At 31.8% G+C, this 17,023-nt stretch overlaps 1 protein-coding gene across 1 annotated transcript in view; it reads left to right on the top strand.

Annotated features, from left to right (window-relative positions):
* The window catches only part of SI (sucrase-isomaltase), a 101,747-nt gene that overhangs the window by 69,217 nt on the left and 15,507 nt on the right, over positions 1–17,023 (top strand). The window contains exons 33-39 of the mRNA XM_007107987.2: positions 1,438–1,497; positions 4,932–5,048; positions 6,324–6,411; positions 7,315–7,453; positions 14,912–15,045; positions 16,340–16,374; positions 16,462–16,578. Coding sequence (XP_007108049.2) covers positions 1,438–1,497; positions 4,932–5,048; positions 6,324–6,411; positions 7,315–7,453; positions 14,912–15,045; positions 16,340–16,374; positions 16,462–16,578 — 690 coding nt within the window. The remainder of the gene's footprint in view (positions 1–1,437; positions 1,498–4,931; positions 5,049–6,323; positions 6,412–7,314; positions 7,454–14,911; positions 15,046–16,339; positions 16,375–16,461; positions 16,579–17,023) is intronic.

Genomic DNA, 17,023 nt, shown 5'->3' with positions numbered 1-17,023 from the left:
GTTTTATTATAAAACTGACATTAATAATATGGTTATTTGCTATTCTATACTACATGGGTCATTTAAATGTTTGTACTTCTCTTAAAAACATCTCATTGATAAAAGAAACAATGTTTGTAAAAGCTATACTTAGAGTATTCCTGACTTGAACAGGGAATATAATTCATTGTATTTCATTTAAGCAATAATATCCCGACCTGTGTATATTAACACATTATAGAAAGCATCATGATTTGGCTTATATATAAATAGTAAAGAAAAAATCCACTAGTCATAACTAGAATGAAAAAAGTCCCATAATGGGAGATGTAATTAAATGAAATATGGGAGCCTTTTTGGGTCTTGGACTAGAAATAGAATGTTAGTGATAAAAGTGGTGAAATTCAAACATGGACTGTAGATTAGTTAATAATGTTCTACTAATGTTAATTTCTTGGTTTTGATAATTGTACAGTGATTATAAATATGTTAATATTAGGGGAAGCACTGTGAAGTGTATAGAAAAACACTAGATATAATGTTTGTGACGTTTCTATAAGTCTGAAAATATTTCAAAATAAAAAGGTAAAAGTAAAATAGAAAAAATTTTGTGATAAACAGTGAAAAATCATAATGTTTTAAGAAACATTACAGGTATATAGTACTGGCTATAGAAAGGGATTTATTTTTCTTCTTACTTTCTCCTCATTTTATATTTTCTCATTCTATACATTTTCACAGATTTCTACCTTTCAAGCACTATTCTCTATCAGTAACTAATTCCTTGTATGTAATTACCACTCTGTGGATTATTTACATTTTTATATGGGACTTTCTAATTTCTACAACATAGATTTAAATCCCAGAGCTTTTGGCCTGATTGAATTTGGACTCTGTTCTGTGTTTGTGGTTGCGGTAGAAGAAAACATTGATAGGCAGGGGGGCAGGGGCTGGAGTAGGTGTGTGGGAAAGAGGAGGATTTAGTACTAACTGCAAAAACCAAGAAGATATTTGCCTCAGCATGGCATCATCCAACTCAGATCTTCAATTCCTTTCATATAAAAATATACTTTTTGTTTTTAGATTTTAATCCTGGAGTAATTGTAGAAAGTGTTTTAATATACCACATTAAATTAAATTTAGAATATCCTTTTCATATTAATTCTTGACCAGACCTTTCGGTTACATGCATTGTTTTCAAAATTGCTACCGACCACAAAGGATGGTATTCTTTTCCTTATTTGCCCTACTAAAGAGGAGATTAATATGGAAAATGGGAATAGTTTGCAAATGATACATATACCAGATCACAAACTGGAAAAAATAATTGAAGGAATTACTGATCTGGGGATCTTGAATCTGTAATATGCTTCTAAAACTCTATTACACTTTGTTTACAACAGTCATACCACACTGAATTTATTTTGAACTGGTTTCCCATTTCTTCTCTTTTTGTAGGTTTGGCCAGATTTGCCAAATGTAACAAAAGATGAAAGTCTAATAGATGAAGCTGTTAATGTAAGTTTCATATTGATTAACTATTTAACTGAAAGAAATTCAGCACTGGGATTTCATGACGACTTTGACGAATAATTCAATTTGAATACTTTCTTTAAAAAAGTGATGGCTTATTTTCTAATTCTCTATATCAGACCATATTAAATCAGATTTATTATTTTTTTAAATACCAACATGTTTCAGTCACTCTATGAAGCAATTTTACATTTTATTGTATTTAATCCAAGGAACAATTCCTTTTTTTAATTTAATTTTTTTTTGTAGTAAGAATGCTTAACATGACACTTACTCTTAAAATTTTAAGTTTAAGATATAGCATCCTTCACCCTAGGGACAGTGTTGTACAGCAGATCACTAGAACTTATTCATCTCGTGTAATTGACATTTTATGACTATTGAATAGCAACTCCCAATTACCCCTGGAACCCCAGCCCCTGGCAACTACCATTCAACTCTCAGATTCTATGAGTTTGACTATTTTAGATACCTCATATAAGTGGAATTGTGCAGTATTTGTCTTTCTATAAATGGCTGATTTTACTCAGCATAGTGTCCTTAGGGTTTATTCATGTTGCCCCGTATTGGAGAATCTCCTTCTTTTTGAAGACTGAATAGAATTCCATTGTATATACCACATTTTCTTTATCAATTCATCCATCAATGGACATTTATTTCAGTATCTTCACTCTTGTAAATAATGCAGCAATAAATATAGGAGTTCAGATACCTCTTCGAAATCCTGATTTTTTTTTTTTTGTGTGTGTGTGTGGTATGCGGGCCTCCCTCTGCTGCGGCCTCTCCCGTTGCGGAGCACAGGCTCCGGACACGCAGGCTCAGCGGCCATGGCTCACGGGCCCAGCCGCTCCGCGGCATGTGGGATCCTCCCAGACCAGGGCGCGAACCCGGTTCCCCTGCATCGGCAGGCGGACACGCAACCACTGCGCCACCAGGGAAGCCCCCGAAATCCTGATTTTAAGTCTTTTTGGATAAATGTCCCCAAATGGGAGTGCTGGATCATATGGTAGTTCTATTTTTAATTTTTGGAAGAATTTTAATACTGTTTTTCTCAGTGGCTGCACCAGTTTTCATTCCCACGAACAGTGTACAGGCATACAATTTCTCCACATCTTCACCAACACTTGTTTTCCCTGTTTTTTGGATAATAGACATCCCAACAGGTGTGAGGTGATATCTCACTGTGTTTATTTTGTTTGTTTGTTTGTTTTGTTATTTTTTTTGCGGTACGCGGGCCTCTCACCGTTGTGGCCTCTCCCATTGCGGAGCACAGGCTCAGTGGCCATGGCTCACGGGCCTAGCCGCTCCACGGCATGTGAGATCTTCCCGGACCGGGACACGGGCCCGTGTCCCCTCCATCGGCAGGCAGACTCTCAACCACTGCGCCACCAGGGAAGCCCCTCACTGTGGTTTTGAATTGCATTTCCGTGATGACTAGTGATATTGAACATCTTTTCATCTATCTGTTCGCCATTTGTACGTGTTCTTTAGAGAAATGTCTATTCAAATCTTTGCCCATTTTCTAAGTGGGTTATAGTGTTTTCTCTGTTGGATTGTAGGTTACCTTTTCACTTTGTTGATTGTTTCTTATTCTGTGCAAAAACTTTTTAGTTTGATGTAGTCTCACTGGTCTATTTTTGGTTTTTTGCCTGTGCTTTTGGTGTCATATCTATAAAATCTTTGTCAAGACCATTGTCATGAAGCTTTTCCCTTATGTTTTTTCCTAGAAGTTTTGCAGTTTCAGGTTTTACATTTAGGTCTTTAGTCCATTGTGGTTTGATTTTTGTCTACAGTGTAAGATAAGGATCTGATTTCATTCTTCCTCATGTGAATATCCAGTTTTCCCAGCACCATTCATTAAATAGACTATACTTTTCTCATTGTATATTCTTGGCACCCTTGTCAAAGGTCAGTTGACTATACATGTGTGGATTGATTTCTGGGCTCTTTATTCTGTGCCATTGGCCTATGTGTTTATTTTTATGCCAAGACCATACTTTTAATTACTGTAGCTTTGGAATATATTTTGAAATCAGGAAATGTGATGCCTTCATCTTTGTTCTACTTACTCAAGATTATTTTGCCTATTCAAGGACTTTCATGGTTCCAAATATATTTTAGGATTGTTTTTTATATTTCTGTAAAAGATGCCATTGGGATTTTGACAGAGGTTGCATTGAATCTACAGATTACTTTCAGTACTATGGACATTTTAACAATATTAATTATTTCAGTTCATTAGCATGGATTATCTTTCTATTTTTCTGTTTCTTCTTCAATATCTTTCAGTAATGTTTTGTAGTTTTCAGTGTACAAATCTTTCATCTCCTTAGTCAAGTTTATTCCTAAGTATTTTATTGTTGTTTGTTACTACTGTAAATGAGATTATTTTCCTTTCAAACAGTTTATTTTAGTCTATAGAGATGTAACTGATTTTTGCAGGTTGATTTTGTATCCTGCAACTTTCCTGAATGTATTTATTAGCTCTATTAGTTGTGTACGTGTGTGTGTGTGTTCTTTAGAGATTTCTGCATATAAGATTACATCGTCTACAAACAGGGACACTTTCACTTCTTCCTTTCTGATTAGGATGCTTTTTTCCCCCCTTATTTATTTCTAGTTATTTGGGCTAGTATTGCCAGGACTATGTTAAATAGAAGTGGCAAGAGTGAGCATCCTTGCCTTGTTTCTGATATGAACTAAAACTCTGAAAGTTCTTTTCTAAATGAGTATATTAGCTGTGGGCATTTATTATAGAGCCTTTATCATGTTGAGGTAATTTCTTTCTATTCCTAGTTTGTTGAGAGTTTTTATCATGAAAGAGTGTTGAATTTTATCAAATAGATTTTCTGCATTGCTTATTGGTATGACCACGTGATTTTTATCATTCATTCTGTTGATGTGCTGAATCACAATGATTGATTTTTGTTTGTTAAATAATCCTTGCCTCACAGGGAAAAATCCCACTTATTCATGGTGTATGATCCTTTTAATGTGCTGTTGAATGTGATTGCTAATATTTTGGTTGAGGATGTTTGCATCTCTACTCATCAGATATTGTTAGGTTGTCTGAAACTAGAAATGTGTCCATTTCTTCTAGGTTATCCAGTCTATTGTATAATTATTTATCATGGCCTTTTACAATCCTTTCTATTTCTGTGACATCAGCTGTAATTCTCATCTTCTCTTTTTCTTAGTGTAGCTAACACTTTGTAAATATTGTATATGCTGTCTATAAGAAACTCAGTTTAGATTTAAGGACACACATAGGCTTGAGTGGCTGGAGGAAAATCATACACATTCATTAAAGTTGAGATCAGGCTGCCTTCACTATCACTTGTGAATCTGACAGATAAATGTCTGACTGACTGGTCTCTCATATGACTTTCTATATGTGGGTCTAAATTTTGTTTTTACAGGCTTACAGAGCTCATGTAGCTTTTCCAGATTTCTTCAGGAACTCCACAGCAGAGTGGTGGACAAGGGAAATTATAGATTTCTATAATAACCAGATGAAGTTTGATGGCTTGTGGATTGTAAGTAAACTTCAAGAAATTTATATTATGAGTTATTTATTGTGTATTGATTATACAAACTTCTTACTAGATTTTAATAATGTTAACAAAGTATTCTTTATGAAATTAGCTCACTCATTTTTTCTGTAGAGCTTTCTTATGCCAAAGACTGCTAAAATGCAGTTTTAACAATTCAGTTTAAGTATTTAGTTGCTTTTTCCTGAACATTAAAGTTGAATAGTTTCAACTTGACCAAGAGACCAAAATAGTCTCTTTATATAATGATATATAAATGCTTATAAATATTTATTTTATTTTCATTCGATATAGATATGTCTCACACTCACACTGTCAGTCTTTGGTGTAAGAAGTCATAAACTCTTACAGATGTAGCAAAATCATCTTCTAAATAATATCCTAATTTTAACTTTAAAATGCTGGCAATAAGATTTTTAATGTAATTTTGAGATAGCATAAAAAGAATTTACTTTATCACAAGTAAATATTTAATACAGGAGATATTTACATAACACTTATCTAAATTTTTGGAGGTGACATTTCTACTCTGCTGATTTTTCAATATGTATGCATTTACTTACTTTTTTAATTAAAGAAACTTATAGGGGTGCTGTTACGTACAAGCCTTGAGGATGTAAGGTTGTATAAAGATAGTTTTTTTAAATTATATAAAGTTATGTACTATAAGGGATTCCATTAAATATATCCCCAATAATTATATCTTGATCCAGAAAAGATAACCTTTTTATGATGGAGGAATCACCTTTAAATGGCAACTATTTTATATATTTATATGGTGGTCCGTTTATATATGGTTACTAAAATTCTGAAATGTGTACTCAATAGAAATACTCTTTGAAATTTTCTGTATTTATAAACTATTATCTTGTGGCTTTAAAAACCACAAACCATTGTTTGAAAAAAATTGATACAAGGCTCCAGGGCAGAAGTGGTGGGAAAGACATGGGGGAATATACACTATTATAATTTAAGTCTAGAAACATAGAAAACAATTCACTTTTATATAGATTTTATCTACAGAGAAAAATAGGACATTTTATGGTTTTCAAAAGGAGATGTGAATTGTAAAATGTTAAGAAAGACTGAGCTAAACTAAATTCTTTAGTATTGTTGAGGTGCCTTATACTTTTGCTTTTTAGAATAGTAAAGTGCTATTTTTCAAATATCCTACTTTAATTTACTGGGTCTCTGAATTAGTTCTTTTAAGAAGATATGCCCTAAATTTGTTTTTTGTTTGCTTTTCTTTCTCTTTTTAAGGATATGAATGAACCATCAAGCTTTGTAAATGGAACAACTACTAATCAATGCAGAAATACAGAGCTAAATTATCCACCTTACTTCCCAGGTGCAATATTGCTGCTGTGCCTTGGATGTTATCATGCTATTATTATTTATTAATCAGGTTTATATACCTTATGACATAGAGAACAGGATTCACATTTCCAATTCTCACTACCCATCTACACACTGGAACACATCTCAACCCATTACCAATATAATCTAAATCATCTAACATTACTTCGAGAAGAAAACTCAAGAAACATGTTTTATCTATATGAATACATTTGTAAATTTGAAGTTGTTACTTTGATTTTCTTAAGAATCTTCCCAGATTTGAGAATTCTCAATATTCTTTAAGATAAAAAATTAAAATCTTTTATAAAGATTTTTTAAAGTTTTTCTTTATCAGGAAAAAAGTGAAAGAATGCTAACAACACTTCTTTGGTTGTCCCTGACCTAGGAGGGAAAAGTACAGTCTTTCAGCATTCTTCCTCATGCTCTTATGTAAGCAGTAAACTGCATAAACAGTTACATCTAAAGTGATGGCAAAGCTCTGAAAATTTGCATCTGAAACTGAGAAACTATGCCAGGGCTTTATGTTAGCAAATGGATTTTTTTAAAAAAATCTATTTAATCAGTATTTCTCATCTAAATGCATAAAATATAGCAGACTTTTCGGAGTACACTTACTTTTCAGGTTTTTATGAGTTCATATTAATTAATAACATTTTTATTATTGAATATAGTAAAATTGTGCCCATATTTTCCAGTCACAACTGTAACTGCAATCACATTGCAGACCATTTTTTCATTTATAATTAGCATAAACAAAGTGCACAAATGGTTAAAAAAATCAATATTTTCAAACAATGATTAATATTTTGCCAAAATAATTTATAGTTACAATTTAAATATTTCAATATAGGTTACTTTATAACATATTAATTTTTTTATTAATTCTCACCAGAACTCACAAAAAGAACTGCTGGATTACATTTCAGAACCATGTGTATGGAAACTGAGCAGATTCTTAGTGATGGATCATCCGTTTTGCATTACGATGTTCACAATCTATATGGATGGTCACAAGCAAAACTTACTTACGAGTAAGCAATCTTCATAATCATCGTTTCTGACTCTTATTTTTTAGATATTAGATTTAATGTTACCTCTTTTGAGCCCTTCCCTGCTGACCTTATCTTACTTGGTCCTTTATGGCACTTAGAATAATTGTCTCTCTCTCTCTCTCTGTATCTTTGTTTTAAATTTTTATCCAATTCCCAAAAGAACCCTGAACCATTTTATTTTGTTCCCCAGTATGCACCCAGCTTATAGTAGCAAAATGCCTAACAAATAGCCGGTGCTCAAAGAATAATTTTTAATGAATAATTGAGTAAATAATATATAGTTTGATGTCATTAATTAAAATATGAAATCTGGCTAAATCTGCTATTTAAATCCATTATTAGCAAATAAGAATATATGTCAATGACCTTAAGCTTCTTAAACTTTAATATCCATATTAAACAAAATCTTATATGAGGCTAATGATGGCGGAATACAGGCCATTCTTTGAGTATCAAGTCTTTATTAACACTGTGCAATAAAATGTTCTGCAATGATAGAAATGTTCTATAATTCTCTATTGTCCAATACGGTAGCCACTAGCCATATATGGTTGTTGAGCAATGTGGCTAGTGTGACTCAGGAATAGAATTTTAAATTTTATTTAATTTTCATAAATGTAAATTAAATAGCCCCACATAGCTAGTGGTCACTGTATTACACAGTGCAGTTCTAGATCACTGGTTCTTAACTACACACTGTAATCAACTGGAGATTTTTTTTAATTTTTATTTTATATTGGAGTATATTTGATTTACAATGTTGTGTTAGTTTCAGGTGTCGAGCAAAGTGATTCAGTTATATGTATACATATATATATTATTTTTCAAATTCTTTTCCCATTTAGCTTGTTACAGAATATTGAGTAGAGTTACCTGTGCTATACAGCAGGTCCTTGTTGGTTATCTATTTTAAATATAGTTCAAACTGAAGATTTTTTAATAAATGCTGATTTAATTAGTCTGAACTATAGCATAAGCATCTTAATTTTTAAAAATCCCCCAGGTGGTTCTAATGAGTATCTAGGGTTGAAAAACATGGCTCTAATATATGACGGAAGTTGGAAAAAGAATGAAAAGCATTTTGGAGTAAAGGGTATGGGTAATATTTCCTCACTTAGTGAAACATGCTTATCTTATTTCTAGCACCAAACTCTTTTTCAACCTAGAATATGTGAATTATTTAAGATATTATTACATGAATGAATGACTACAGATTTGTTGACCAAATCCCAATGTAAGGGCACTAAGAACATGCAGAAAGACTAAGGAGTGTCAGCAAGACAGGAATAAAGATGCAGAGAGTGGACTAGAGGACACAGGGAAGGGGAAGGGCAAGCTGGAACAAAGTGAGAGAGTAGCATTGACATATATTCACTACCAAATGTAAAATAGATAGCTAGTTGGAAGCAGCTGCATAGCACAGGGAGATCAGCTTGGTACTTTGTGACCACCTAAAGGGGTGGGATAGTGAGGGTGGGAGGGAAACGCAAGAGGGAGGGGATATGGGGATATATGTATGCATATAGCTGATTCACTTTGTTATACAGCAGAAACTAACACAACATTTTAAAGCAATTTTACTCCCAAAAAGATGTTTAAAAAAAAAAGAGTAAACAAACTGACAAAAAAACAAAACCTGTGTAATGTGATAGATACTACAATAGTGTTATGAGAAACAAGGAGAGTGCTCAGTTAACTCTATCAGGAAAATAGAAGTGACATCAAAAGAAAAGTTATCATTTGAACTGATCTTGAAGAATAAAAAGAAATATGCCAGGGAGTAAAGGAAGGAAACTACATTTCACCAAGGCAAAGAAAGTATATAAAATTTTTCATAAGCTATTTCTAGGATATCTATGGCCACCTAAACCATAATGAGTGCATTATAGCATCTACAATTGGGATCTGTGGATAAGAATCATGGATTTGCTCTTTGTCGATCTGTGACAAGAATATGGTTGGCACACTTCTAGGATTTAATAAATGTGTCAGTATGTTACTAGACAATGCCAGTGAATTTAAAATCTCCATGGAGAGAGGAATAATAATCAATTAAAATATATTTGGCTAAGTAGAAATGAAACAGTGCTGGTTCCTGGGAAATAAGGATCTGAGGTAGGGATGAATTTCCTTGTCTTGTGCTAGAATTTTGTGTTGTTTGACAATAACATCAAAATAGAGGCTCTTCAAGATTCTAAATGCTATTATGCAGTAATTCAAAGTTGTGTATATAGAGAAACTACTTTGGAGAAACACTGACAATGTCAACTTGAAAAAATTCATAATAAATATTTTGTAATATAAAAAAGAGTAAACAAACTGGTCTTCAATAATGTCTTTTTTTTGGGACAAATGCTTCTTCAATTACTGATTCACTTTGTTATACAGCAGAAACTAACACAACATTGTAAAGCAATTTTACTCCCAAAAAGATGTTTAAAAAAAAAAGAGTAAACAAACTGACAAAAAAACAAAACCTGTGTAATGTGATAGATACTACAATAGTGTTATGAGAAACAAGGAGAGTGCTCAGTTAACTCTATCAGGAAAATAGAAGTGACATCAAAAGAAAAGTTATCATTTGAACTGATCTTGAAGAATAAAAAGAAATATGCCAGGGAGTAAAGGAAGGAAACTACATTTCACCAAGGCAAAGAAAGTATATAAAATTTTTCATAAGCTATTTCTAGGATATCTATGGCCACCTAAACCATAATGAGTGCATTATAGCATCTACAATTGGGATCTGTGGATAAGAATCATGGATTTGCTCTTTGTCGATCTGTGACAAGAATATGGTTGGCACACTTCTAGGATTTAATAAATGTGTCAGTATGTTACTAGACAATGCCAGTGAATTTAAAATCTCCATGGAGAGAGGAATAATAATCAATTAAAATATATTTGGCTAAGTAGAAATGAAACAGTGCTGGTTCCTGGGAAATAAGGATCTGAGGTAGGGATGAATTTCCTTGTCTTGTGCTAGAATTTTGTGTTGTTTGACAATAACATCAAAATAGAGGCTCTTCAAGATTCTAAATGCTATTATGCAGTAATTCAAAGTTGTGTATATAGAGAAACTACTTTGGAGAAACACTGACAATGTCAACTTGAAAAAATTCATAATAAATATTTTGTAATATAAAAAAGAGTAAACAAACTGGTCTTCAATAATGTCTTTTTTTTGGGACAAATGCTTCTTCAATTAACCTTACTGGAACATAATATTGGAGCACAATTACCCTCAACAAACCTCACTTTACCATAAAGCTATAGATATTAAACATAACAAAAATTTTGAGAAGTGAGTAATGAACTCTTTGGCAAAACTTATGCATCTTGAGATGAAAGTATGTACTTTAAGGAAAATTGGAAGAAAATATTTCTTTCATAGAGGGCAGTAAATTGAACTTCTGGAGCACATTAGAGAATCTAGCATGGTTCCTGACACACTGTAGGATGTTTAGTAAATTTAAGTGAATCAATTTTTATCTCACCACAACTATCAAAATTATATAAATAAATTCAAGGCAAAGGTAGATAAATTTCTAAATAGTTGATATACAAAGGTGTTTAGAGATGTTTAAGAACCACTTTTAACTCTTGAATAACATTATGAAGAAGATAGTACAATCTCCCAAAGAACATCCCTTTAATAATGTTAATTTTGCTCCTGTCCATAAAATTTTTCAGTAAAATTTAACCACATTTGTTGTTTAAGTTAAACAGATTAATAAATTTTAAATGTTGAGTTAAAAAGCCCAATTTATGCATAGCTATAGACTTTTTATATCTTTTAAATACTTTCTTACTATTTAATTTTTTCAGTTATATGAGAAAAGAATTGTTGAACTCTCCTTCAGATATTTTAGAGATTAAATATAGTCATTATACGTTTAAGACCTTGACAAATGTAGAAGGATGCTATAAATAAATTACGTTTAAGCAAATAATGGAGAGTAAAGACTTTTTATCATTTGAGAAAACTGAAAGGTTTAAGAGTGTAATTTATTTCTTCAAGTTACTTAGACTGTACCATTTTATTGTTCCTTTCTGTGACTCATTTTCTGTTTTCAAAATTGGCACACATTTGACATTCACCTAGTTCTTGTTATTGTGCTCTTCACTTAACATGAAACAAACAACCTAAACAAGGAAAGAACAGAATGAGTGGATGCAGAAACAGGAGGTAAATAATCAGCTTGAAAGACGGCAAACAGTTTCATAGAAAAAAACCTTGGAGATCAGTGGCAAATGAAGAAGTTTCATGTATAAATCCCATACAAAAAGTTTTCAGTCTTCAATTGATCTTTGTCTTATTTAAAATTCAATATTGTACTGAAATAAAGCCTATGCTTCAGATGTAGGGAGAAATATAATTTTAAAATTTCAAACTGTGTGTTTAAATCTCAGATAATTATCCAAGGATTATACAGCTATATATTCCATACTTTCATCTTCAACAATACCTTGAATGACTTTTGAGAGTACTACGTATTTTTCATTAGAAATAACATAGAAAAATCAAAATCTTTGACTCCCTTTGGAAGTTCAGGTTGTGTTAAGTATATAAGTTTTAAGTAAATGCCCAAGATTTTTGTAATCTTAATTTAGAATGAAATAAAAATGTTAATAAATATAAGTTCTTTTCTCAGATATTCCTAGAGACTGGGTTATTTAGCAACTTGGAAAATTATGTTGCTTTTTGATGTTTAGTGAATCTAACCTGAAAAATAAGAGGGGCTTTTTTGGGGGGAGGATTGTGTACTATAGGAAGTGACCTCTTCTTGCAATTTTTTTAACAAAAAATAAGACCGGTATAGATAAAAAAAACCAAACACTATACAGGTCATATATAATTTGGAAGTTTTCTTGGTTAAAGCTGTAACTTTCTCTTAATTAACTGTTAGTAACTTGAAAAAATATAGAATACATGTCTCTTAGATATTACTTTCTGATTAATATGGCTGAGTTGAACATTGATATAGCTGGTATCAATGTTTAAAAAAAATTGAGATCTGAATCCATAAAACAATTTCCATGGTTTAGACTTTCACATTCTTCTCACTAAAGAAATCTCAAATGTAAGTTTTACTTATACACTCAAAAACAATGGAAATATTTCAGCTTACATAAAACTTTTTATCCAACTCTAAAACTAAAACTGAAATTACATTTTCTGATCTAATGGTGAGTCTCTTTGAGTTGTGAAACTGGCAAGTCACTATTTCTAATGGATGGTAAATATATAATACTAAATTTTTTGCTTTCTAAAAATATAATTCAAAAAAAGTCTTTAGTTTTCAAAGAGATTTTTAAAATAAACATTAAGAGAAACAATCCTGTATAACTTTCTCTTCTTTGAGCATTACTGGTCAGTATTCTAAAATAATTTAATATCACCCAGTCAGAGATAGCAGTATTTGGGGTATACTTACCAATTGATTTCATCAGTAATTAAAAACCATAGTCAACTTAATAATTTTGAAAGTATTATCTTTAGAAACCATGACAAAAATAAAGATATTTATTTATTGTTAGGGCTTAAAATATTAAAATTTTTTTTTCAATTCAATACTCTTCTTTCACATAATCCACATTTGTAATCTACACGTACAGTTTTCTAAAAATCATTGTTTTCCTTTAGAAGGACTTTTTTTCCCAATAACATAAGATATTTTTAAAACTTTTCTAATACTTTTCAAAAACTGCTCATGTAGACAATTATAAAAATGTAATAAAAATGTTTCTGTAACACAACATTGAAATTCTTTTATAAGCTAAATTTTCCAAATCAACTTGTAACAGAGAACAAACTGTATTATGTTTGAAAAGTGTTTCTTAAAATTAAATTAAGTTCATTGTGATTAACCATCTGTAAAGTTGGAACATGATGGAAATATCTACAAAATATTTATAGCTATGTAATTTTAAATTATAGTTTTAGTGGTGGCACGTGATTTCCCAAATAAGAAATATTCTGTGAAGGGTTACAAAGGATATTTTTCTAATGCAAGAGGTTAGATTTCCTTTAAGAGAAAATTTTTGTGAAAATATTTTATGCAGAATTCTTCTCAATCAGAAATATAAAAAGGCATATATTTGGTTATTAACTTAAAGCCTCAGTAAAGACTTTTTGCAAAAGTAAGACATAAGGCACAAAAAAAGAACCTTCAAGAATATGTATTTCTTGTATGTGGAAACATTAAAGATTTGGGACAACTCTATCCTTGTAAATAATTTTTATATCAATTAAATAAAATGAATTTTCTTTATAAATTAACTAAACTTAAGATATAAGTTTCCATGAAGATTTCTAAACTGATCATCAGTTCTTCCATTCCCTATATAAATATACATTCATTTCTTGTTAAATGTCTGCAAATATGTGTGACATATGTTAAATATATTACTGATTCTCAATTGACTAGATACTTTATATTTGTTATAAAAAATGAAGCAGTGAAGATGGTTTTCTTATATGATTTTTTTAAAGAGAGACATACAAGTAGGAAATTTTAAGTTAGCAAATGCAATATTGTTTCTATTATCAACAGATGGTTCAATATATCATCATATGTCTGTTTAAAATATTTTCAGTTTCCTGTAATTTTGAGATATTCATGAATTCAAAAATTTCTTAAGCTACTATTATACTATTATACATATTAGGTGTAAGGAATATAAAGAAGATTAAGTCAGTCCTTAACCTCAAGAATCTCAAGGTATCATTGAAGAAGCTTTATGTATAAACAAATCAGTACAATTACTGTGGTCCATCTTTAACAAGGAAATGATTAGATACAGTTTATAACATGGTAGTGGGTTACAAATCTCCCTAGTTAAGTATTTGAAACATTTCCTCCTGATATAGTTCTCTAGTCCTTGTTCATATACAAATTATTTTAAGTAATATAAAAATAAACATTTTCTTTCCAATTAATATATATATATATATATATATATGAATACTCCCTAAAACAGGGAGTATTATAGCAAATATTCTCTGCAGAGTAATATGAAGATTAAGTGTTGACAAGTTATAAATAAGAAGGGTTGGAGCAATTAATGGAGCCTAAATCTCTATTAAGAGAACACATTTAAGTAGAATAAAATGTGTTCATTCAAAAACTCACAATATAATTAGTTGATTTGATAATATCAATAGTTGACTTGTATTCACTGAACCAATAAATAAAGGGCCACTTAGACATGTCACTCTGGAAAATGTTGGAAGGGAAAAAAGATGTCCTTCATGCTTGTAAGGATTTTATAGTATAATGAGCAAAGACTCACTTATAAAGAGCTGGTCGTAATAAGAGACAGCATAGACACCATAAATCAGATAGTTTTTTCTTCAATGAAGTGGTCCTAAGTAGAAATATCCAAAGAAAATACCTCATATAAAAACTCATAGATCCTCTCCATCTATATTAGTGCATTGCAGAAGGCAACTGGCAAAAGAGGAATTGTTATTTCTCGTTCCACATATCCTACTGCTGGAAGATGGGTAGGACACTGGCTTGCAGACAACTATGCAAAATGGGACAATTTGGACAAATCTATCATTGGTATGTGAGAGTCACCATCTTTATCATTATTCTTTTGAATCTTCTATTAGGTATTCACTTTTGCTAGTTCCTATACTTTGTAAGTCCCTCTCTGAAATGTGCTTTTGGCATCATATTTTATGACAAACAGCATAATGAAAAGACAGTGGGCCAGAAAGCAGGATCTAGTTTATTTTGAGAAAATAATTTCATCCCTTTTGGTCTGTTTCCTTCTATGAAAGGACAAGAGATGGGAAGGATAACATATAGAGCTAAGAATAGAAATGCTTAGAAATTCTAGATTCTAGGGAATAAGAATCACTCATAGATGCTAAAGTATGAAACATCTCAAACCAAATTTTGAAAGTTTTCTGACAATAGTTGGATAAAGAGTAAATAAAATATTATTTTAAAGAGAATATTTTTGTTTCATATCTAGACATACAAATTCTTTACTATTTATATTAGGATTCAAGGAAAACATTCAATGTTTAGAAATATTCCTTTAAAAGAAGAGGTGGGAATTCACATGCATTCTATTTTATTAAAATGATCATTCCTCAGGAGATTTTTAGCTAATAAGGATAATTCAATTTGTTTCATATAATGAGACCAATGGTTAAATAATTACAGAGACAGCATTTTATTTTAAAAATAAAACCAAGGAAGACTTCCCTGGTGGTGCAGTGGTTAAGAATCCGCCTGCCAATGCAGGGGACACGGGTTTGAGCCCTGGCCCGGGAAGATCCCAGATGACACGGAGCAGCTAAGCCTGCTCCATAAACTACTGAGCCTGCACTCTATAGCCCACAAGGCACAACTACTGAAGCCCGAGTGACTAGAGCCCGTGCTCTGCAACAAGAGAAACCACTGCAATGAGAAGCCCACGGACCACAACGAACAGTAGCCCCTGCTCGCTGCAACTACAGAAAGCCTGCACGCAGCAACGAAGACCCAATGCAGCCATACATAAAAAATAAATAAATAAATTTATTTAAAAATAAAATGGAACCACTAACGCTTTCTTCTCATACTATCATGTGTTCGTAACAGTTTTGTGATCTAAATGTGTCATCTTGAAAGTGTCAAGGAGGCATTATTAGAGTGTCTTATTTTTATAAATGTCATTAACATTATAAAGTAAAAAATACATAAATTTCAGGGGAAGAAATGATAGAAAAGTATATCAATAATCTGAAAAATGTTTCATTGAATTAGAGGTCAGTATTAGAAATAGAACATCTTCATAAATAGAAAAAAAATGTCAAAATATATGAAATAGTGGCCTTCTATAATTTTTTCCTAATTGTTTTAGGTATGATGGAATTTAGTTTGTTTGGAATGTCATATGTAAGTAGCTCTATTCCTTTTATCTTCATCACTTGTTAATATTAAGAAACAAACTATTAAAATTAATTAAATATAACTGTATTTTAGACTGGAGCAGATATTTGCGGTTTCTTCAACAATTCGGAATATCAGCTCTGTGCCCGCTGGATGCAACTTGGAGCATTTTATCCAAATGCAAGAAATCACAACACTGCATTTACTAGAGTATGTAATTACTGCATTTACTCTCATTCTTTTGCCCCACTAACCTTAAACGTTTTTGAATAGAATTCACCCTTCCTGGCTGATTTCCAGATGAATGTTTTGAATCGCTTTACATTTACTGACGGCACCTGAGCCCATCACTGAGAAGTTTCTGACTTGGGTTTTCTTTATACTTTGGGGTTCAAGACTTGGTTAGCTGACATACTTACTGCTGTTCTATATAATTTTGGATTAGCCAGAAAAAAATAATCTTTCTGGAAATTATTCCAAACCTGGACAGAACGATAAAAAAAAAAATCAGTTTCAAACTAAATAATTAGAAAAGTCATTTAAAATCAATGCACTGGGCTTCCCTGGTGGCGCAGTGGTTGCGCGTCCGCCTGCCGATGCAGGGGAACCGGGTTCGCGCCCCGGTCTGGGAGGATCCCACATGCCGCGGAGCGGC

Source organism: Physeter macrocephalus, chromosome 1 (assembly GCF_002837175.3).
Source record: "Physeter macrocephalus isolate SW-GA chromosome 1, ASM283717v5, whole genome shotgun sequence".
Taxonomy (NCBI): domain Eukaryota; kingdom Metazoa; phylum Chordata; class Mammalia; order Artiodactyla; family Physeteridae; genus Physeter; species Physeter macrocephalus.
This window is presented reverse-complemented; position numbering and strand designations above follow the sequence as displayed.